The sequence below is a fragment of the Anomaloglossus baeobatrachus genome, chromosome 6, assembly GCF_048569485.1.
Source record: "Anomaloglossus baeobatrachus isolate aAnoBae1 chromosome 6, aAnoBae1.hap1, whole genome shotgun sequence".
In the NCBI taxonomy this organism is placed as follows: domain Eukaryota; kingdom Metazoa; phylum Chordata; class Amphibia; order Anura; family Aromobatidae; genus Anomaloglossus; species Anomaloglossus baeobatrachus.
The window spans coordinates 35851735-35871397 of NC_134358.1; the positions used below are offsets into that span (position 1 = coordinate 35851735).

At 51.3% G+C, this 19663-nt stretch overlaps 1 protein-coding gene across 2 annotated transcripts in view; it reads right to left on the minus strand.

Moving 5' to 3' along the window:
• Positions 1 to 19663, minus strand: part of EFR3A (EFR3 homolog A) — a 157771-nt gene that overhangs the window by 93840 nt on the left and 44268 nt on the right. For both annotated transcript variants that reach the window (XM_075352857.1, XM_075352856.1), the window contains exon 7: positions 14565 to 14700. In XM_075352857.1, coding sequence (XP_075208972.1) covers positions 14565 to 14700 — 136 coding nt within the window. The remainder of the gene's footprint in view (positions 1 to 14564; positions 14701 to 19663) is intronic.

The following is a 19663-nucleotide window of genomic DNA, read 5'->3' on the forward strand; positions in this document are numbered from 1 at the left end:
AAGGCCACCTTTTGAGAAAGACGATACAAAGAAACCTCCCTAAGGGGCTCGAAAGGGGGTTTCTGCAATACCGTGAGGACCAAGTTAAGGTCCCAGGGATCCAAGGGCCGCCGATAAGGCGGAATGATGTGAGACGCACCTTGCATGAAGGTGCGGACCTGAGCCAGCCGAGCGAGACGCCGCTGGAACAGCACTGATAGAGCTGAGACTTGTCCCTTGAGAGAGTTGAGGGACAGTCCTAGCTGCAGACGGGACTTTAAAAAAGACAGAAGGATCGGCAACGAGAATGGCCAAGGAGAATGGCCGGAAGAGCGACACCAGGACAGGAAAATTTTCCAAGTCCTGTGATAGATCTTGACGGAGGAAGACTTACGGGCCCGAGTCATAGTGGAGATGACTTCAGGAGGAATACCAGAAGCCGTCAAAATCCAGGACTCAAGAGCCACGCCGTCAATTTGAGTGCCGCAGAATTCGGGCGGAAAAATGGACCTTGTGAGAGCAGGTCTGGACGGTCCGGAAGATGCCACGGCATCTCCACGGACAGTTGGAGCAGGTCCGGATACCAAGCTCGCCTGGGCCAGTCCGGTGCAATGAGGATGACTCGACGGCCCTCCATTCTGCTCTTGCGCAGGACTCTGGGCAAGAGAGCTAGAGGGGGAAACACGTAGGACAGACGAAACTGGGACCAGTCTTGAACCAGAGCGTCCGCGGCGAAGGCCTGAGGATCGTGGGAACGAGCCACGTAAACCGGAACCTTGTTGTTGTTACGGGATGCCATTAGGTCCACGTCCGGAGTGCCCCACTTGCGGCAGATTGACTGAAACACTGCCGGGTGCAGGGACCACTCGCCACCGTCCACGGATTGACGGCTGAGATAATTTGCCTCCCAGTTTTCTACGCCAGGGATGTGGACTGCGGATATGGTGGACTTGGAGTCCTCCGTCCATTGAAGAATGCGTTGGACCTCCAACATTGCCAGGCGGCTGCGTGTCCCGCCTTGGTGATTGATGTAGGCAACCGCTGTCGCGTTGTCTGACTGGACTCGAATGTGCCTGCCCGCCAACAGGTGGTGAAAGGCTAGGAGAGCTAGAAGCACAGCTCTGGTTTCCAGCACATTGATTGAAAGGGCTGACTCGGACGGAGTCCAAGTGCCCTGTGCTCGGTGGTGGTGATGTACCGCTCCCCAGCCGGATAGGCTGGCATCCGTGGTGAGAATCACCCAGGACGGAGTCAGGAAGGAGCGCCTTGGGACAGGGAGAGGGGTCGAAGCCACCACTGAAGAGAGCTCCTGGTCCGTGGCGACAGAGCCACTAACCTCTGTAAGGAGGAAGGCCGCTTGTCCCAACAGCGGAGAATGTCCAGCTGCAGAGGACGCAGATGGAACTGGGCAAAGGGAACCGCCTCCATGGAGGCCACCATTTGACCCAGCACCTGCATCAGACGCCTGAGGGTATAACGGCGGGGCCTCAGGAGAGAGCGCACCGCCAACCGGAGTGACAGCTGTTTGTCTAAGGGCAAGTTCACAAGTGCCGGCAAAGTCTCGAACTGCATCCCTAGGTACAAGAGACTCTGGGTCGGAGTCAGAGTGGATTTGGGAAGATTGACAATCCACCCGAATTGGGCTAGGGTGGCGAGAGTGAGCGAAACACTCCGCTGACAGTCTGCGCTGGATGTACCCTTGACCAGAAGGTCGTCCAGATAAGGAAGCACTGCTAACCCCTGGAGGTGCAGGACCGCAATCACTGCCGCCATGACCTTGGTGAATACCCGAGGGGCCGTGGCTAACCCGAAGGGGAGAGCCATGAATTGGAAATGATCCTCTCCTATCGCAAAACGTAACCAACGCTGATGTGACACTGCGATTGGCACATGTAGATAGGCATCTCTGATGTCGATGGACGCCAGGAACTCCCCTTGGGTCATAGAGGCAATGACTGATCGCAGAGACTCCATGCGAAAATGCCGCACCCGGACATTGTTGTTGAGAAGCTTGAGATCCAGGATGGGCCGGAAGGTACCGTCCTTTTTTGGAACTAGGAAGAGATTTGAGTAAAAACCTCTGAACCGTTCCTGAGCGGGAACTGGGACAATCACTCCGTTTGCCTGCAAGGACGCCACGGCCTGCGAGAAGGCGGCGGCCTTGGAGCAGGGGGGAGTTGAGAGAAAAAATCTGTTTGGAGGGCTGGAAGAGAATTCTATCCTGTAGCCGTGAGATATGATGTCTCTCACCCACTGATCGGAGACTTGCTTTAACCAAGCGTCGCCAAAGTGGGAGAGCCTGCCACCGACTAAGGATGTGGCTGGAGCAGGCCGAGAGTCATGAGGAAGCTGCCTTAGTGGCAGAACCTCCTGCGGTCTTCTGCGGACGCGCTTTTGGGCGACAGTTGGATTTCTGATCCTTGGCTGAGTTAGCGGACGAGGCGGAAGGCTTAGAGGATGACCAGTTGGAGGAACGAAAGGAACGAAACCTCGATTGATTCCTACCCTGGGCGGGTTTCCTGGTCTTGGTTTGTGGCATGGAAGTACTCTTCCCGCCAGTAGCTTCTTTAATGATTTCATCCAGCTGTTCACCAAACAGCCGTGAACCAGCAAAAGGGAGCCCAGCAAGAAACTTCTTGGAAGAAGCATCTGCCTTCCACTCTTGAAGCCACAAAATCCTGCGGATAACAAGAGAATTAGCTGAAGCCACCGCAGTGCGGTGAGCAGCCTCTAGCATGGCAGACATGGCATAAGATGAAAAGGCTGAAGCCTGAGCAGTTAAGGTAACCATCTCAGGCATAGATTCCTTGGTGAGGGAATGCATCTCCTCTAAAGAAGCAGAGATGGCTTTGAGAGCCCACACTGCTGCAAAAGTCGGGGAAAACGCGGCCCCCGCAGCTTCATACACAGATTTGGCCAGAAGGTCAATCTGACGGTCAGTGGAATCCTTAAGTGAGGTGCCGTCAGCCACCGACACAACGGTCCGGGCTGATAGCCTAGACACCGGAGGGTCTACCTTTGGGGAGTGAGACCACTCCTTACCACCTCAGGTGGAAATGGAAACCGGTCATCAGAACCACGCTTTGGAAAGCGTTTGTCAGGGCAGGCCCTGGGTTTGGTCACAGCGGTCTGAAAACTGGAGTGGTTAAAGAACACACTCTTCACTCTCTTAGGCGAGGTAAACTAATGTTTTTCTGCCAAAGAGAGTTGCTCCTCTGACACTGGCGGATTGAGATCCAGCACAGAATTAATAGAAGCAATCAAAATCACTAAGATCTGAGTCACCCTCAGAGAAATCGATGGGATACATAGCCTCCGAGCCCCCAGTGAGGGCATCCTCCTCATCTTGAGAGTCAGCTCTTGAGGCAGAGCCGTGGGATGGGGAGGGGGAGGAAACCCTGCGCCTTCTCTTAGAAGGACGGGGTCTGGGATCAGATGATGAATCCTCCATGAGCTCCGATGGACGGAGGTCAGAGGATAGGAGTCCTCTGTCAAGAGTATTAGAGGCACCCTGTGAGGGGGGCTGATGCATATTCATCAAAGTTCTGGACAAAAGCCCCATGGACTCAGCAAATTACTGGGATATGGACCTAGAAAAGGACTCTACCCAGGCCGGGGGTTCAATCACAGGTGCAGCAGCAGCCTGAGAGACCACTGGGGGTGAGACTCCAGGCTGTGGCACCGCCAAGTTAGAGCAACCATCACAGTGTGGATAAATGCTCGGCTCAGGCAGCAGGAGCTTACATGCAGTGCATGCAGCATAAAGCTTTGGAGCCTTGCTCCTTGTGTGAGACATGCTGCTGGAGTGGGGGCTTTGCAGAGAATGAACCCCAGGGAGAATATACAGAGGTCCACAACCGGAGACCGGCTGTGGCTTACCAGACCGCTGAGCGCAGTGTTGTGTGCCCTCCAGATCCCGAAGCCCGGTCCCCCAGTCGCAGCACCTCAGCAGAGATGCAGAATGCAGGATATCCCAGAGCAGAGTGAACTCTGCCTGAGAAGAGGGCGTTCCTATAAAAGAGCGGGAACTGGAGGGCTATAGAGACCTGCAGGGAAGGAGGGACGCCCCAGCAGTGGGGAGTGTCCCTCCCCTGTGTAGAACGGCTGCCGTGAGGATACGAACCTGTCCCTCTGCATGAGTGACATGCGAGGGCAGGAAAATGAAACAAGGCCTCCGGCGAAGCCAGGGCCTAAATTTAAGCGGCGAGGCCGACAAGCAGGCACCATCGGCGCGGTTCTCAGGCAAAAGCTAGAGAACCCGCCGGAAAAGTTAAAACAATCACATACAGCATACTCTCCCCTTACAATAAAGAACCGGGATCCCCAACATAAACGTCTCAGGTACTTAGCTGCTGAGACGCAGGGCCATGTCCCTGGGGATGAGTGCTCCGGTCCAACAGAATCCTCAAGGGGCTGTGGATGGAGACCGGACTCCTGCCAGGCATGGAGACCGTGCTGGCTCCCACTTCAAGCCAGAGCCCAGAAGGGATGGTGAAGGAGCGCGGCATGTAAGGCTGCAGCCTTGTAAATCAACCTTAACAACACCGCCGACACAGTGGGGTGAGAAGGGACATGCCGGGAGTCCAGACATGGAGCCGCTTTTCTTCAAACTCTTTCCAAAAGTCAAACAAATCAGATGAGAATGCATGTGTGGATGTATGCCTCCTGACACAAAGCAATAAACTGGCTAGGACTGGCTACCAGGGGGTGTATAAGCTCAGAGGGAGGAGCTACACTTTTAAGTGTAGTACTTTGTTTGTCCTCCGGATGCAGAAGCTAAACACCATGGTCTGGGTCTCCCAAAGGAACGATAAAGAAATGGAGATTAAAAATGGTGGTAGAAGGGATGAGGGCAAGCGTTTCATACTTACCAAGGCTCCAGCGCGGCTGTAACTGCTTCTGGGGCCACTCATTTCTGCTAATCCGTATGCACTGTATTCCCCGCCTACCAGCCGTACTGGCGTTTGGGATTGTGATTGGTTGGAGACACACGCGCCCCCCAGCTTGTGTGACAGCGTCTGAATGCAACCAATCACAGGCGTTGTCTAGGGGTCTATATCAAGGTGTAAAAATAAAACATTTGGCGTAAGATCCCCCAGTATTGTGATACCCAGCTCAGAAAGCATACGGCTACAGGCTGCAGCCCCGAGACGTGTGCTTATCTTAGCTGTGTATCAAAATAGGAGGAATCGCGAGCGTTTTCTTTTTTTTTAATAAATATTTTAAATAAAAAAACAAAAAACAAAAAAAAAAAAAACAAAAACAGGATGTGGTCCCCATGAATTTTCATACCAAGATAAAGCCGACCGCTTAGGGCTGGTATCATCAAGCTTATTGGGTCAACCCCAGCCTAAAAATGGAACCTACAGCCGCCCAGGAATGGTTGCATCCATTAGATATGCACTCCCAGCGTTTCCCGATTGCCCTGGTGTGGTGGCAATCGGGGTAATATCAGAGATTAATCTAAGCTCACAGCTCCCACTAAGCTCTAGATTAGTAATGGGTGGCATCTATGAGTCCCCCCATTGCTAATCTGTAAGAAAAGAAGGGAATTTTGTTTACTTACCGTAAATTCCTTTTCTTCTAGCTCCTATTGGGAGACCCAGACAATTGGGTGTATAGCTTCTGCCTCCGGAGGCCACACAAAGTATTACACTCAAAAGTGTAACCCCTCCCCTCTGCATATACACCCCCCCCGTGCATCACGGGCTCCTCAGTTTTGGTGCAAAAGCAGGAAGGAGGAAACTTATAAATTGGTTTAAGGTAAATTCAATCCGAAGGATGTTCGGAGAACTGAAAACCATGAAACAATTGAACATGAACAACATGTGTACACAAAAGAACAACTAGCCCGAAGGAAAACAGGGGCGGGTGCTGGGTCTCCCAATAGGAGCTAGAAGAAAAGGAATTTACGGTAAGTAAACAAAATTCCCTTCTTCTTTGTCGCTCCATTGGGAGACCCAGACAATTGGGACGTCCAAAAGCAGTCCCTGGGTGGGTAAAAGAATACCTCAATAACAAGAGCCGACACGACTCCCTCTTACAGGTGGGCCACCGCCGCCTGAAGGACTTGCCTACCTAGACTGGCATCTGCCGAAGCATAGGCATGCACTTGATAGTGCTTTGTGAAAGTGTGCATACTAGACCACGTAGCCCCCTGACACACTTGTAGAGCCGTTGCCTGGTGCCGCAATGCCCAGGACGCCCCCACGGCTCTGGTAGAATGGGCTTTCAGCCCCGAAGGAATCGGAAGACCCGAAGAACGGTAAGCTTCAAGAATCGGTTCCTTGATCCACCGAGCCAAGGTTGACCTGGAAGCTTGCGAACCCTTACGCTGACCAGCCACAAGGACAAAAAGCGCATCTCAACGGCGCAGGGGCGCTGTGCGAGACACGTAGAGCCGGAGTGCTCTCACTAGATCTAATGAGTGCAAATCCTTTTCAAAGCGGTGAATTGGATTAGGGCAAAATGAAGGTAAGGTGATATCCTGATTGAGATGAAAAGGCGATACCACCTTAGGGAGAAATTCCGGAACAGGACGGAGAACCACCTTATCCTGGTGAAAAACCAGGAAGGGGGCTTTTGCATGACAGTGCTGCAAGCTCCGACACTCTACGGAGTGAAGTAACTGCTACTAGAAATGCCACTTTCTGCGAAAGACGTGATAAGGAGACATCCCGCAGCGGTTCAAAAGGCGGTTTCTGAAGAGCCGTTAGCACCCTGTTAAGGTCCCAGGGTTCAAGCGGGCGCCTGTAAGGTGGGACTATGTGGCAAACTCCCTGCAGGAACGTGCGGACCTGCGGAAGCCTGGCCAGGTGCTTTTGAAAGAATATTGAGAGTGCCGACAACCCCTTATCCATTCCGGATTGAAGGAAGGAAAGAAAAGTGGGTAAGGCAAAAGGCCAGGGAGTAAAACCCTTATCAGAACACCAGGACAAGAAAATCCGCCAAGTCCTGTGATAGATCTTGGCGGACGTCGGTTTCCTGGCCTGTCTCATAGTGGCAATGACATCCTGAGACAACCCTGAAGACGCTAGGAGCCAGGACTCAATGGCCACACAGTCAGGTTGAGGGCCGCAGAATTCAGATGGAAAAACGGCCCTTGCGACAGCAAGTCTGGGCGGTCTGGCAGCGCCCACGGCTGACCCACCGTGAGATGCCACAGATCCGGGTACCATGACCGCCTCGGCCAGTCTGGGGCGACGAGAATGGCGCGATGGCAGTCGGACCTGATCTTGCGTAGTACTCTGGGCAGCATTGCCAGAGGAGGAAATACATAAGGCAGTCGAAACTGCGACCAATCCTGGACTAATGCGTCCGCCGCCAGAGCTCTGTGATCTTGAGATCGTGCCATGAAGGTCGGGACCTTGTTGTTGTGCCGTGACGCCATGAGATCGACGTCCGGCGTTCCCCAGCGGCGACAGATCTCTCGAAACACTTCTGGGTGCAGGGACCATTCCCCCGCATCCATGCCCTGACGACTGAGAAAATCTGCTTCCCAGTTTTCTACGCCCGGTATGTGAACTGCGGAGATGGTGGATGCTGTGGCTTCCACCCACTGCAGAATTCGCTGGACTTCTTGGAAGGCTTGACGACTCCGGGTGCCGCCTTGGTGGTTGATGTATGCGACGGCAGTGGCGTTGTCCGACTGGATACGGATCTGCCTGCCCTCCAGCAACTGCTGGAAAGCCAATAGTGCCAGATACACTGCCCTTATCTCCAGGACATTGATCTGAAGGGAAGACTCTATCGGAGTCCAGGTTCCCTGAGCTCTGTGATGGAGGAATACCGCTCCCCACCCTGACAGGCTCGCGTCCGTGGTGACCACGGCCCAGGCTGGGGGCAGGAAGGATTTTCCCTGTGATAGAGAAGTGGGAAGAAGCCACCACTGAAGAGACGTCTTCGTTGCAGGGGAAAGAGAGACGTTCCTGTCGAGAGAGTTCGACCTCCTGTCCCATTTGTGGAGAATGTCCCACTGGAGCGTACGCAGATGGAATTGCGCAAAGGGCACTGCTTCCATCGCTGCCACCATCTTCCCCAGGAAGTGCATGAGGCATCTCAAGGGGTGTGACTGAGTCTGAATCAGAGATTGCACCCCTGCCTGCAGTGACAGCTGTTTGTCTAGTGGTAGCTTGACTACCGCTGACTGTGTATGAAACTCCATCCCTAGATAGGTCAGAGATTGAGTCGGTGTCAACTTGGATTTTGGGAAGTTGATGAGCCACCCGAACTGCTGGAGTGTCTCCAGAGCGACGGTAAGGCTGTGTTGACATGCCGCCCGAGACGGTGCCCTGACTAGGAGATCGTCTAAGTAGGGAATCACCGAGTGTCCCTGAGAATGCAGGACCGCCACAACGGATGCCATGACTTTGGTGAAAACCCGTGGGGCTGTCGCCAGGCCGAAGGGCAATGCCACGAGCTGAAGGTGTTCGTCCCCGATGGCGAAACGCAAGAAGCGTTGATGTTCTGGTGCAATCGGCACATGGAGATAAGCATCCTTGATGTCGATCGATGCAAGGAAGTCTCCTTGTGACATCGAGGCGATGACCGAGAGGAGAGATTCCATCCGGAATCGTCTGGTGCTCACGTGTTTGTTGAGCAATTTGAGGTCCAGAACGGGACGGAATGATCCGTCTTTCTTTGGCACCACGAATAAGTTGGAGTAAAAACCGCGACCCTGTTCCAGAGTGGGAACGGGGGTCACGACTCCTTTTTTCAGAGCGTCCACTGCTTGAAAAAGTGCGTCTGCTCGCGCGGGGGGCGGGGATGTTCTGAAAAAACGAGTCGGAGGACGAGAGCTGAACTCTATCCTGTAACCGTGAGACAGGATGTCTCTCACCCATCGGTCTTTAACATGTGGCCACCAGGCGTCGCGTAAGCGGGAGAGCCTGCCACCGACCGAGGATGCGGTTCGGGGATGCCGTGAGTCATGAGGAGGCCGCCTTGGAGGCGGTGCCTCCGGCGGCCTTTTGGGGGCGTGACTTAGACCGCCACGCATAGGAGTTCCTCTGGCCTTTGTCCTGTCTATTGGACGAAGAGGACTGTGGCTTGGCGGAGGGACGAAAGGACCGAAACCTCGATTGTATTTTTCGTTGCTGAGGTCTCTTAGGTTTGGACTGGGGTAAGGAGGAGTCCTTTCCCTTGGATTCCTTAATAATCTCATCCAATCGTTCGCCAAACAATCTCTCGCCAGAAAACGGCAAACCGGTTAAGAACCTCTTGGAAGCCGAGTCTGCCTTCCATTCGCGCAGCCACATGGCCCTGCGGACTGCAACAGAATTAGCGGATGCCACCGCTGTACGGCTAGCAGAGTCTAGGACTGCGTTCATGGCGTAGGAAGAAAACGCCGACGCCTGAGAGGTTAAAGATGAAACCTGCGGTGCAGACGTACGTGTGACCGCATTAATCTCAGCCAGACAAGCTGAGATAGCTTGGAGTGCCCACACGGCTGCAAAAGCCGGGGCAAAAGACGCGCCCGTGGCCTCATAGATGGATTTCAAAAGGACTTCTATCTGCCTGTCAGTGGCATCTTTTAGTGATGAGCCATCTGCAACCGAAACCACAGATCTAGCCGCCAATCTGGAGACTGGGGGATCCACCTTAGGACATTGAGCCCAACCCTTAACTACGTCAGCGGGGAAGGGGTAACGTGTGTCAGTAAGGCGCTTAGTGAAGCACTTGTCCGGAACCGCTCTGGGCTTCTGGACAGCATCCCTGAAGTTAGAGTGATCAAAAAATGCACTCAGTGTACGTTTGGGAAACCGAAACTGGTGTTTCTCCTGCTGAGAGGCCGACTCCTCTATAGGAGGAGGCGGGGGAGATAGATCCAACACCTGATTGATGGACGAGATAAGATCATTTACTAAGGCGTCCCCTTCAGGTGTATCAAGATTGAGACCAACATCAGGGTCCGAGCCCTGAGCTGCAACCTCCGCCTCGTCCTCCAGAGAGTCCTCAAGCTGGGAACCCGAGCAGCGTGAAGAAGTCGGGGAAGATTCCAAGCGAGCCCGCTTAGCTGGTCTGGGACTGTGGTCCGTGGAGGAGTCCTCCACGTGAGACCTAGGGTCCACCCCGGCCGGGGTGTACCGAGAGGGACTTGGAGGCGCCGATCTAACAGGGTCTGGGGCCTGTGTAAGGACCGGTCTGGACTGCAGGGCTTCCAGCAACTTGGCAGACCATTTGTCCATAGACTGAGCCATGGATTGTGAGAGTGACTCAGAGCTTTTCAGCAAAAACTGCAAACTCTGTCGCTGCCACCTGGACAGTGGAAGCAGGGGGGTCTGCCTGAGCCGAGGGGCCCACTAGTGACCGAGGCTCCGGCTGAGCAAGCGTAACAGGGGCCGAGCATTGCTCACAGTGAGGGTAGGTGGAACCCGCAGGTAACATGGCCCTACAAGAGGTACATGTTGCAAAAAACCCCTGTGCTTTAGTGCCCTTGCTCCTTGTGGTTGACATGCTGTTGTGTCCCAGGAGCGTGATCACTGAGGGTATATAGAAAAAAGGGTATACCCCGGCCGAACAGAAATAAGTATAAATATACGTATCTATACCGGCACCCAAGGGGACCAACACCGAGTGACTGGTGCGGCTTACCGACCGCTAAAAAGCGGGGTGTGTGTGCCCCAGATTCCCTGCCTTGGTCTCCCAGAGCTGCAGAGCTGTTCTCTGTGATTCTCCACCGGCAGAATGTCCTAAAGATGGCTGCCGGAGCTCTCAGGGGAGGAGTGAAGCCATGGGCGGCGTTATGAAAAGTGCGGGAATCTGGGGTCCCCACAGTGATCAGTGAGGGGGGAGGGAGCATACAGGATGCCCCGGCCCTCATATCCGACGTCAGGTCGGCTGTCCCGCCCCTATCTCTGATAGACAGGCCTGGGGGCGGGAGTTTTTCCACTAGGCCGCGATGAAGCCGGGGACTAAATTTAATACCGCGGCCGACAAGCAGGCGCGGTCGGCGCGGTAGTCCCCGGTCTTCACTATTCAGCAGTCAGATGCGGCGTCTAGAAACCAGGCGCTCCATACACCGTCCCCATGGGGACACAGAGTACCTCGTGGATGCAGGGCCCTGTCCCTGAAGATAGATAAGCTCCTGTCCAGCAGATTCCCTCAGGGGCTGCGGAGGTAGCACGGTCCCAGAACCTGGATGACCGCTTCGGATCCCACTTCTACCAGAGCCCTCAGGGATGGAGAAGGAAACACGGCATGAGGCTCCGGCCGTCGTACCCGCAATGGGTACCTCAACCTTAACAGCACCGCCGACTTAGTGGGGTGAGAAGGGAGCATGCCGGGGGCCCCGTGGGAGCCCTCTTTTCTTCCAACCGATACAATCAGCAGCTGCTGCTGACTAAAATGGAGATGTGTGAGTGGATGTGTGCCTCCTTCCACACAAAGCATAAAACTGAGGAGCCCGTGATGCACGGGGGGGTGTATAGGCAGAGGGGAGGGGTTACACTTTTGAGTGTAATACTTTGTGTGGCCTCCGGAGGCAGAAGCTATACACCCAATTGTCTGGGTCTCCCAATGGAGCGACAAAGAAAAACCACAAACACTGAAAAGCCTTTATTTGACATAAAAGACAAAAAACACCCTCTTTCCACACTTTATTAACCCCAAAACACTCCTGCAAGTCCAACGTAATCCACATGAGGTCCCACTATGATTTCACCACTGCTACATCTGAATTCACACCAAGCAGCCATAGAACATAGGACCAGGGGGCACTCACTGCGAGTGGAAGAAAAGTGATTCCGACAGTTAAATAGCAAAGGGTTCTTTACAGTTAGAGCAGTCAGACTGTGGAATGCCGACCACAAGAGGTAGTAATGGCAGATGCTATAACAGCTTTTATATCAGGGCTGGATGATTTCCTCAGTACACACAACATTGTTGGTTATAAATGACTTAGTGACCAAATGTAGAACTGGTGGAGGAAGGTTGAACTAGATGGACCTAGGTCTTTTTTTCAACCTAAGTAACTACAGTACAGACTAAAAGATTTGGACACACCTTCTCATTCAAAGAGTTTTCTTTATTTTCATGACTCTGAAAATTGTAGATTCACATTGAAGGCATCAAAACTATGAATTAACACGTGTGGAATGAAATACTTAAAAAGTGTAAAACAAGTGAAAATATGTCTTATATTCTAGGTTCTTCAAAGTAGCCACCTTTAGCTTTGATTACTGCTTTGCACACTCTTGGCATTCTCTTGATGAGCTTCAACAGGTAGTCACCGGAAATGGTCTTCCAACAGTCTTGAAGGAGTTCCCAGAGATGCTTAGCACTTGTTGATCCTTTTGCCTTCACTCTGCGGTCCAGCTCACCCCAAACCATCTCGATTGGGTTCAGGTCTGGTGACTGTGGAGGCCAGGTCATCTGGCGTAGCACCCAATCACTCTCCTTCAAATAGCCCTTACACAGCCTGGAGGTGTGTTTGGGGTTATTGTCCTGTTGAAAAATAAATGATGGTCCAACTAAACGCAAACCAGATGGAATACCATGCCGCTGCAAGATGCTGTGGTAGCCATGCTGGTTCAGTATGTCTTCAATTTTGAATAAATCTCCAACAGTGTCACCAGCAAAGCCCCCCCACACCATTACACCTCCTCCTCCATGCTTCACGGTGGGAACCAGGCATGTAGAGTCCATCCGTTCACCTTTTCTACAAACACACGGTGGTTGGATGCAAAGATCTCAAATTTGGACTCCTCAGACCAAAGCACAGATTTCCACTGGTCTAATGTCCATTCCTTGTGTTCTTTAGCCCAAACAAGTCCCTTCTGCTTGTTGCCTGTCCTTAGCAGTGGTTTCCTAGCAGCTACTTTACCATGAAGGCTGCTGCACAAAGTCTCCTCTTAACCGTTGCTCTAGAGATGAGAAGGTGTGTCCAAACTTTTGGTCTGTACTGTATGTAACTATGTAACATGACCGGCACTCTGGTACATTTGAAACTCCATGGATCCAGACTTTTATAGTCCGGGTCCGCCAATCACTAATAGGAACTAACATTCCGAGACGTTATTACGCAAATAGATTTAACCAATAAGAAATAGACAAGTAAGTCTGAGTGGCTCCATTGTTTTGTTTTTTTGTTTGTTTTTTTTAAGAGTAAAAAGCTTTGTGATGTATTATTTGTCAGACAGCGGTGTGACCTCTGGTCTCCTTGCCGGCAAAAATAAAAAAAACTGCTTGCTTCAGATGAATCCGTGCCTCAAGAAATAATTTCTTTCACACTATTTATTGCCAATTTTTTAATTTTAATTGGTAATTTTCTTTTAAAAGGAGCATTAAAAACCACAGTGAAATCTTGCTTATTGCACTTATTATATGAGATGGGATTGAGCCATGATGGATTTACTGCCTACCTTGCAATTTAAGCTCCTCCTTTTAATACGGTGTTTGTCATTTTTTTTGTAATTTATGTCTAATAAAATGTTTTTAAAGTATTTTTGCAAAAAAAAAAAAAAATCACTAATCTCTATAGGATATATTGTACTGTACAGAAAACATGCTGTGAACTCGAATCGTGGGCACTTGACCTGAAAGGCCCAGTTACACGCAACGACGTATATATCGCCGGTGTCACGGATTCCGTGACGCACATCCGGCATCGTTAGCGACGTCGTTGCGTGTCACACTAACGAACGGCCGTTAACTATCAAAAATACTCACCTTATTGTTGACACGTCGTTCATTTTTAAAATCGTTGATTGTTGAGGACGCAGGTTGTTCGTCGTTCCCGAGGCAGCACACATCGCTACGTGTGACACCTCGAGAACGACGAACTGCAGCTAACCTGCGGCCGCCGGCAATGAGGAAGGAAGGAGGTGGGCGGGATGTTCCGGCCGCTCATCTCCGCCCCTCCGGTTCTATTGGGCGGCCGCTTAGTGACGCCGCACGAACCGCCCCCTTAGAAAGGAGGTGGTTCACCGGCAACAGCGACGTCACTAGGCAGGTAAGTCCGTGTGACAGCTCCTAACGATATTGTGCGCCATGGGCAGCGATTTGCCGGTGACGCACAAACGACGGGGGCGGGTACGCTCGCTAGCGATATCACTGCGTGTGACAGGGCCTTTAGACTCTTATTTTTTAAAGGTGCCTGGTATCCGGATACACTTGGATCCCAAACTTTATCTTCTCAATATCTCATAGTTTCAGGCTAAATCGTAAATGCAAACAGCTCCTATTACACATGATCACTGCAGCTAGATGTAAATACAGGTTGGGTCAAATCCCATTGAATAGGGAATACATGAAACACAAAGTGTGCAATACCTTATTAAATAACACGGCCGATCGCTTTGAGGCTTTCTGGATTCTTCGGGACACAAATTGGGTACAAAGATATTCTAAATGAAGACTGAAAAGTAATTTAGGAAGTTTATGCTGAATAAGAATTGTTCTCTGAGTCCCTTCGCCCCTTCTCTGTCCTTGTCCAAACACACCGACAAGATGTTGACCGCTTGGTGTTGAGTCCATTCATTGTTCGTCGTTTTCTCCGTTGAATTGATTTGTATTGAATGCGGCCTTAACTTTTTATTATGTAACTCTATTTTTAAAAATTCAGTAATAAAATATAATCTTCTTACCAATGGACCCTTTTGCAGCAATAGCCACGGCCTCCAGTAGCACCTGCACTATTCCGGCTCGTATCCGGGGGGAGTCCCTCTTATGAGCATCGAGGTGCCCGAGGATCTGCTGGATCACATGGTGAGAGTACTGCGCCTGCAAGACATAGAGGATACAGAGCTGTGTCTATAAATAGGAAAGCAATTGATTAAAAAAAAATAATTCCTAGTACACTTATGTGCAGTTGTTTTGTTAACAGCCCCATGGTTTGTGCTGTGAAGATCAACTTCTCTCCGATTGACTAACAGGACGTTATCATCGTCCGCCAAGTCACAGCCACAGTCGAGAGACCATCTGGGCAGCGTTCTCACCTCCAAAATTCGCTTCCTCCCATTCCACTACCCCCTTTTCCCTTGGTAATCCCCACCACATTGACATAGTGCAGAGGCTGCTGTAATCACAGGACTACCAGCTACTTTACACTTTCCTAAATGAACAGGACGGCATAGTTAATATTAAATAAGACATGGCGGATCCTGCAATAACATCCTCCAACAATTGCTGATAGCAGAGACTGTGATCTTTGTGAATATTTTCTGATGGTTTTTACTTTAGCTGTGATGGAAATTTGAACACCATTGACGACTATGAGAAACTGATGCAGTATTACATGTAAACGCCAAGCTTGCGGTGAAATAAAAGAAGGGAATTTTGTTTACTTACCGTAAATTCCTTTTCTTCTAGCTCCAATTGGGAGACCCAGACAATTGTTTTATTGACAATTGGGGTGTATAGCTTATGCCTCCGGAGGTCACACAAAGCATTACACTTAAAAGTGTAAACCCCTCCCCTCTGCCTATACACCCCCCCGTGCATCACGGGCTCCTCAGTTTTGGTGCAAAAGCAGGAAGGAGGAAACTTATAAATTGGTCTAAGGTAAATTCAATCCGAAGGATGTTCGGAGAACTTAAACCATGAACCAAGAACAATTCAACATGAACAACATGTGTACACAAAAGAACAACAGCCCGAAGGGAACAGGGGCGGGTGCTGGGTCTCCCAATTGGAGCTAGAAGAAAAGGAATTTACGGTAAGTAAACAAAATTCCCTTCTTCTTTGTCGCTCCATTGGGAGACCCAGACAATTGGGACATCCAAAAGCAGTCCCTGGGTGGGTAAAGAATACCCCGGTAATAGAGCCGAAAGACGGCCCCTTCCTACAGGTGGGCAACCGCCGCCTGGAGGACTCGCCTACCTAAGCTGGCATCTGCCGAAGCGTAGGTATGCACCTGATAGTGCTTCGTGAAAGTGTGCAGACTCGACCAGGTAGCCGCCTGACACACCTGCTGAGCCGTAGCCTGGTGCCGCAATGCCCAGGACGCACCCACGGCTCTGGTAGAATGGGCTTTCAGTCCTGAAATAACCGGAAGGCCAGAAGAACGGTAGGCTTCAAGAATTGGTTCCTTGATCCACCGAGCCAAGGTTGACTTGGAAGCCTGCGACCCTTTACGCTGGCCAGCGACAAGGACAAAGAGCGCATCCGAGCGGCGCAGGGGCACCGTACGAGAAATGTAGAGCCGGAGTGCTCTCACAAGATCTAACAAAGTGCAAATCCTTTTCACATTGGTGAACTGGATGAGGACAAAAAGAAGGTAAGGAGATATCCTGATTGAGATGAAAAGGGGATACCACCTTCGGGAGAAATTCCGGAACCGGACGCAGAACCACCTTGTCCTGGTGAAACACCAGGAAGGGAGCTTTGCATGACAGTGCAGCTAGCTCAGACACTCTGCGAAGTGATGTGACTGCCACTAGGAAGACCACCTTCTGCGAGAGGCGAGAAAGAGAAATATCTCTCATTGGCTCGAAAGGTGGTTTCTGAAGAGTCATTAGCACCCTGTTCAGATCAGGGCTGTGGAGTCGGAGTCGGAGTCGTGGAGTCGGAGTCGGAGTCGGAGCTCATTTTGGTGGAGTCGGAGTCGGAGTCGGAGTCGGTATAAAATGCACCGACTCCGACTCCTAAAATATATAATAAATTGGGGACAGGAGTGCAATGCAGAATGTGCTGAATATTTTACTAAATAACAACATTTAGTATAATGCTTATATTTAAGTGAAAAATTTATTGTAGTACAATGTGAACATCAGACATTTAATTGTTTTTATGATACAATAATCAAGATATTTGGATAGAACATAAAATATTTATTGGAATACAACTTTAGAACACAAAAAAACTAATAAATTGTAAATATGTAATATATATAATATATATATATATATACAGTGTATATACACACACACAAGATATATATGTAATCTACTGTATATTACATAGTGTATTACATATTTACAATTTATTACAGTTTTTTGTGTTCTAAAGTTGTATTCCAATAAATATATTTTATGTTCTATCCAAATATCTTGATTATTGTATCATAAAAATTATTAAATGTCTGATGTTCACATACACATATTCATGTACTACAATAAATTTTTCACCTAACTATAAGCAATATATGTAGGAGTCGGAGTCGGAGTCGGAGTCGGAGTCGGAGCAAGAGAATTTGAGGAGTCGGAGTCGGAGTCGAAGGTTTGGCTTACCGACTCCACAGCCCTGGTTCAGATCCCAGGGTTCTAGCGGCCGCTTGTAAGGGGGGACTACCCTGCAGGAACGTGCGTACTTGCGGAAGCCTTGCTAGACGCTTTTGAAAAAATACAGAGAGCGCCGAGACTTGTCCCTTAAGAGAGCCGAGAGACAGCCCCTTTTCCATTCCGGATTGAAGGAAAGACAGAAAAGTGGGCAAGGCAAATGGCCATGGAATAAAACCCTGATCAGAGCACCAGGATAAGAAGATCCTCCACGTCCTGTGGTAGATCTTGGCTGACGTTGGTTTCCTGGCCTGTCTCATAGTGGCAATGACCTCTTGAGATAACCCTGAAGACGCTAGGATCCAGGACTCAATGGCCACACAGTCAGGTTGAGGGCCGCAGAATTCAGATGGAAAAATGGCCCTTGAGACAGCAAGTCTGGTCGGTCTGGTAGTGCCCACGGTTGACCCACCGTGAGATGCCACAGATCCGGGTACCACGACCTCCTTGGCCAGTCTGGGGCGACGAGGAGGGCGCGGCGGCAGTCGGACCTGATCTTGCGTAACACTCTGGGCAGCAGTGCCAGAGGAGGAAAGACATAAGGCAGTTGAAACTGCGACCAATCCTGAACTAAGGCGTCTGCCGCCAGAGCTCTGTGATCTTGAGACCGTGCCATGAATGCCGGGACCTTGTTGTTGTGCCGGGACGCCATTAGGTCGACGTCCGGCTTCCCCCAGCGGCAACAGATCTCTTGAAACACGTCCGGGTGAAGAGACCATTCCCCTGCGTCCATGCCCTGGCGACTGAGAAAGTCCGCTTCCCAGTTTTCCACGCCCGGGATGTGTACTGCGGAGATGGTGGAGGCTGTGGCTTCCACCCACAGCAGAATCCGCTGAACTTCCTGGAAGGCTTGCCGACTGCGCGTGGCGCCTTGGTGGTTGATGTATGCCACCGCCGTGGCGTTGTCCGACTGAATTCGGATCTGCCTGCCTTCCAGCCACGGCTGGAACGCCTTCAGGGCTAGATACACTGCCCATATCTCCAGAACATTGATCTGAAGGGAGGACTCTGGCTGAGTCCAGGTACCCTGAGCCCTGTGGTGGAGGAAGACCGCTCCCCACCCTGACAGACTCGCGTCCGTCGTGACCACAGCCCAGGATGGGGGCAGGAAGGATTTCCCCTTCGACAAAGAAGTGGGAAGAAGCCACCACTGAAGGGGTGCCTTGGCTGCCCGAGAAAGGGAGACGTTCCTGTCGAGGGACGTCGATTTCCTGTCCCATTTGCGGAGAATGTCCCATTGAAGAGGACGCAGATGAAACTGTGCAAATGGAACTGCCTCCATTGCTGCCACCATCTTCCCTAGGAAGTGCATGAGGCGTCTCAAGGGGTGCGACTGGGCTCGGAGGAGAGATCGCACCCCTGTCTGTAGTGATCGTTGTTTGTCCAGCGGAAGTTTCACTATCGCTAGGAGAGTGTGAAACTCCATCCCGAGATATGTCAGCGATTGTGTCGGTGTCAGTTTTGACTTTGGGAAATTGATGATCCACCCGAACCTCTGGAGTGTCTCCAGAGCAATGTTCAGGCTGTGTTGGCATGCCACCCGAGAGGGGGCCTTGACAAGAAGATCGTCCAAGTAAGGGATCACTGAGTGTCCCTGAGAGTGTAGGACTGCAACCACTGTTGCCATGACCTTGGTGAAGGCCCGTGGGGCTGTTGCCAGGCCGAAAGGCAATGCCACGAACTGAAGGTGTTCGTCCCCGATGGCGAAACGCAGGAAGCGCTGATGCTCTGGTGCAATCGGCACGTGGAGATAAGCATCCCTGATGTCTATTGATGCCAGGAAGTCTCCTTGGGACATCGAGGCGATGACGGAGCGGAGAGATTCCATCCGGAATCGTCTGGTTTTCACGTGTTTGTTGAGCAGTTTGAGGTCCAGGACGGGACGGAAAGATCCGTCCTTTTTTGGTACGAGAAACAAGTTGGAGTAAAAACCATGACCCCATTGCTGAAGGGGAACGGGGATAACTACTCCTTCTGCCTTCAGAGAGTTCACCGCCTGCAGAAGAGCATCGGCTCGCTCGGGGGGCGGAGATGTTCTGAAGAAACGAATCGGAGGACGAGAATTGAACTCTATCCTGTAACCGTGAGACAGAATGTCTCTCACCCATCGGTCTTGGACGTGTGGGAACCAGGCGTCGCAAAAGCGGGAGAGCCTGCCACCGACCGAGGATGCGGTTTGGGGAGTCCGCAAGTCATGAGGAGGCCGCTTTGGGAGCGGTTCCTCCGGCGGTCTTTTTAGGACATGCCTTAGACCGCCATGAATCAGAGTTCCTCTGATCCTTTTGAGGCCTGTTGGACGAGGAGAATTGAGACCTGCCTGAGGGCCGAAAGGACCGAAATCTCGATTGTACCTTCCGTTGTTGAGGTCTGTTAGGTTTGGACTGGGGTAAGGACGAGTCCTTACCCTTGGATTGTTTAATGATTTCATCCAATTGCTCGCCAAACAGGCGGTCGCCAGAAAACGGCAA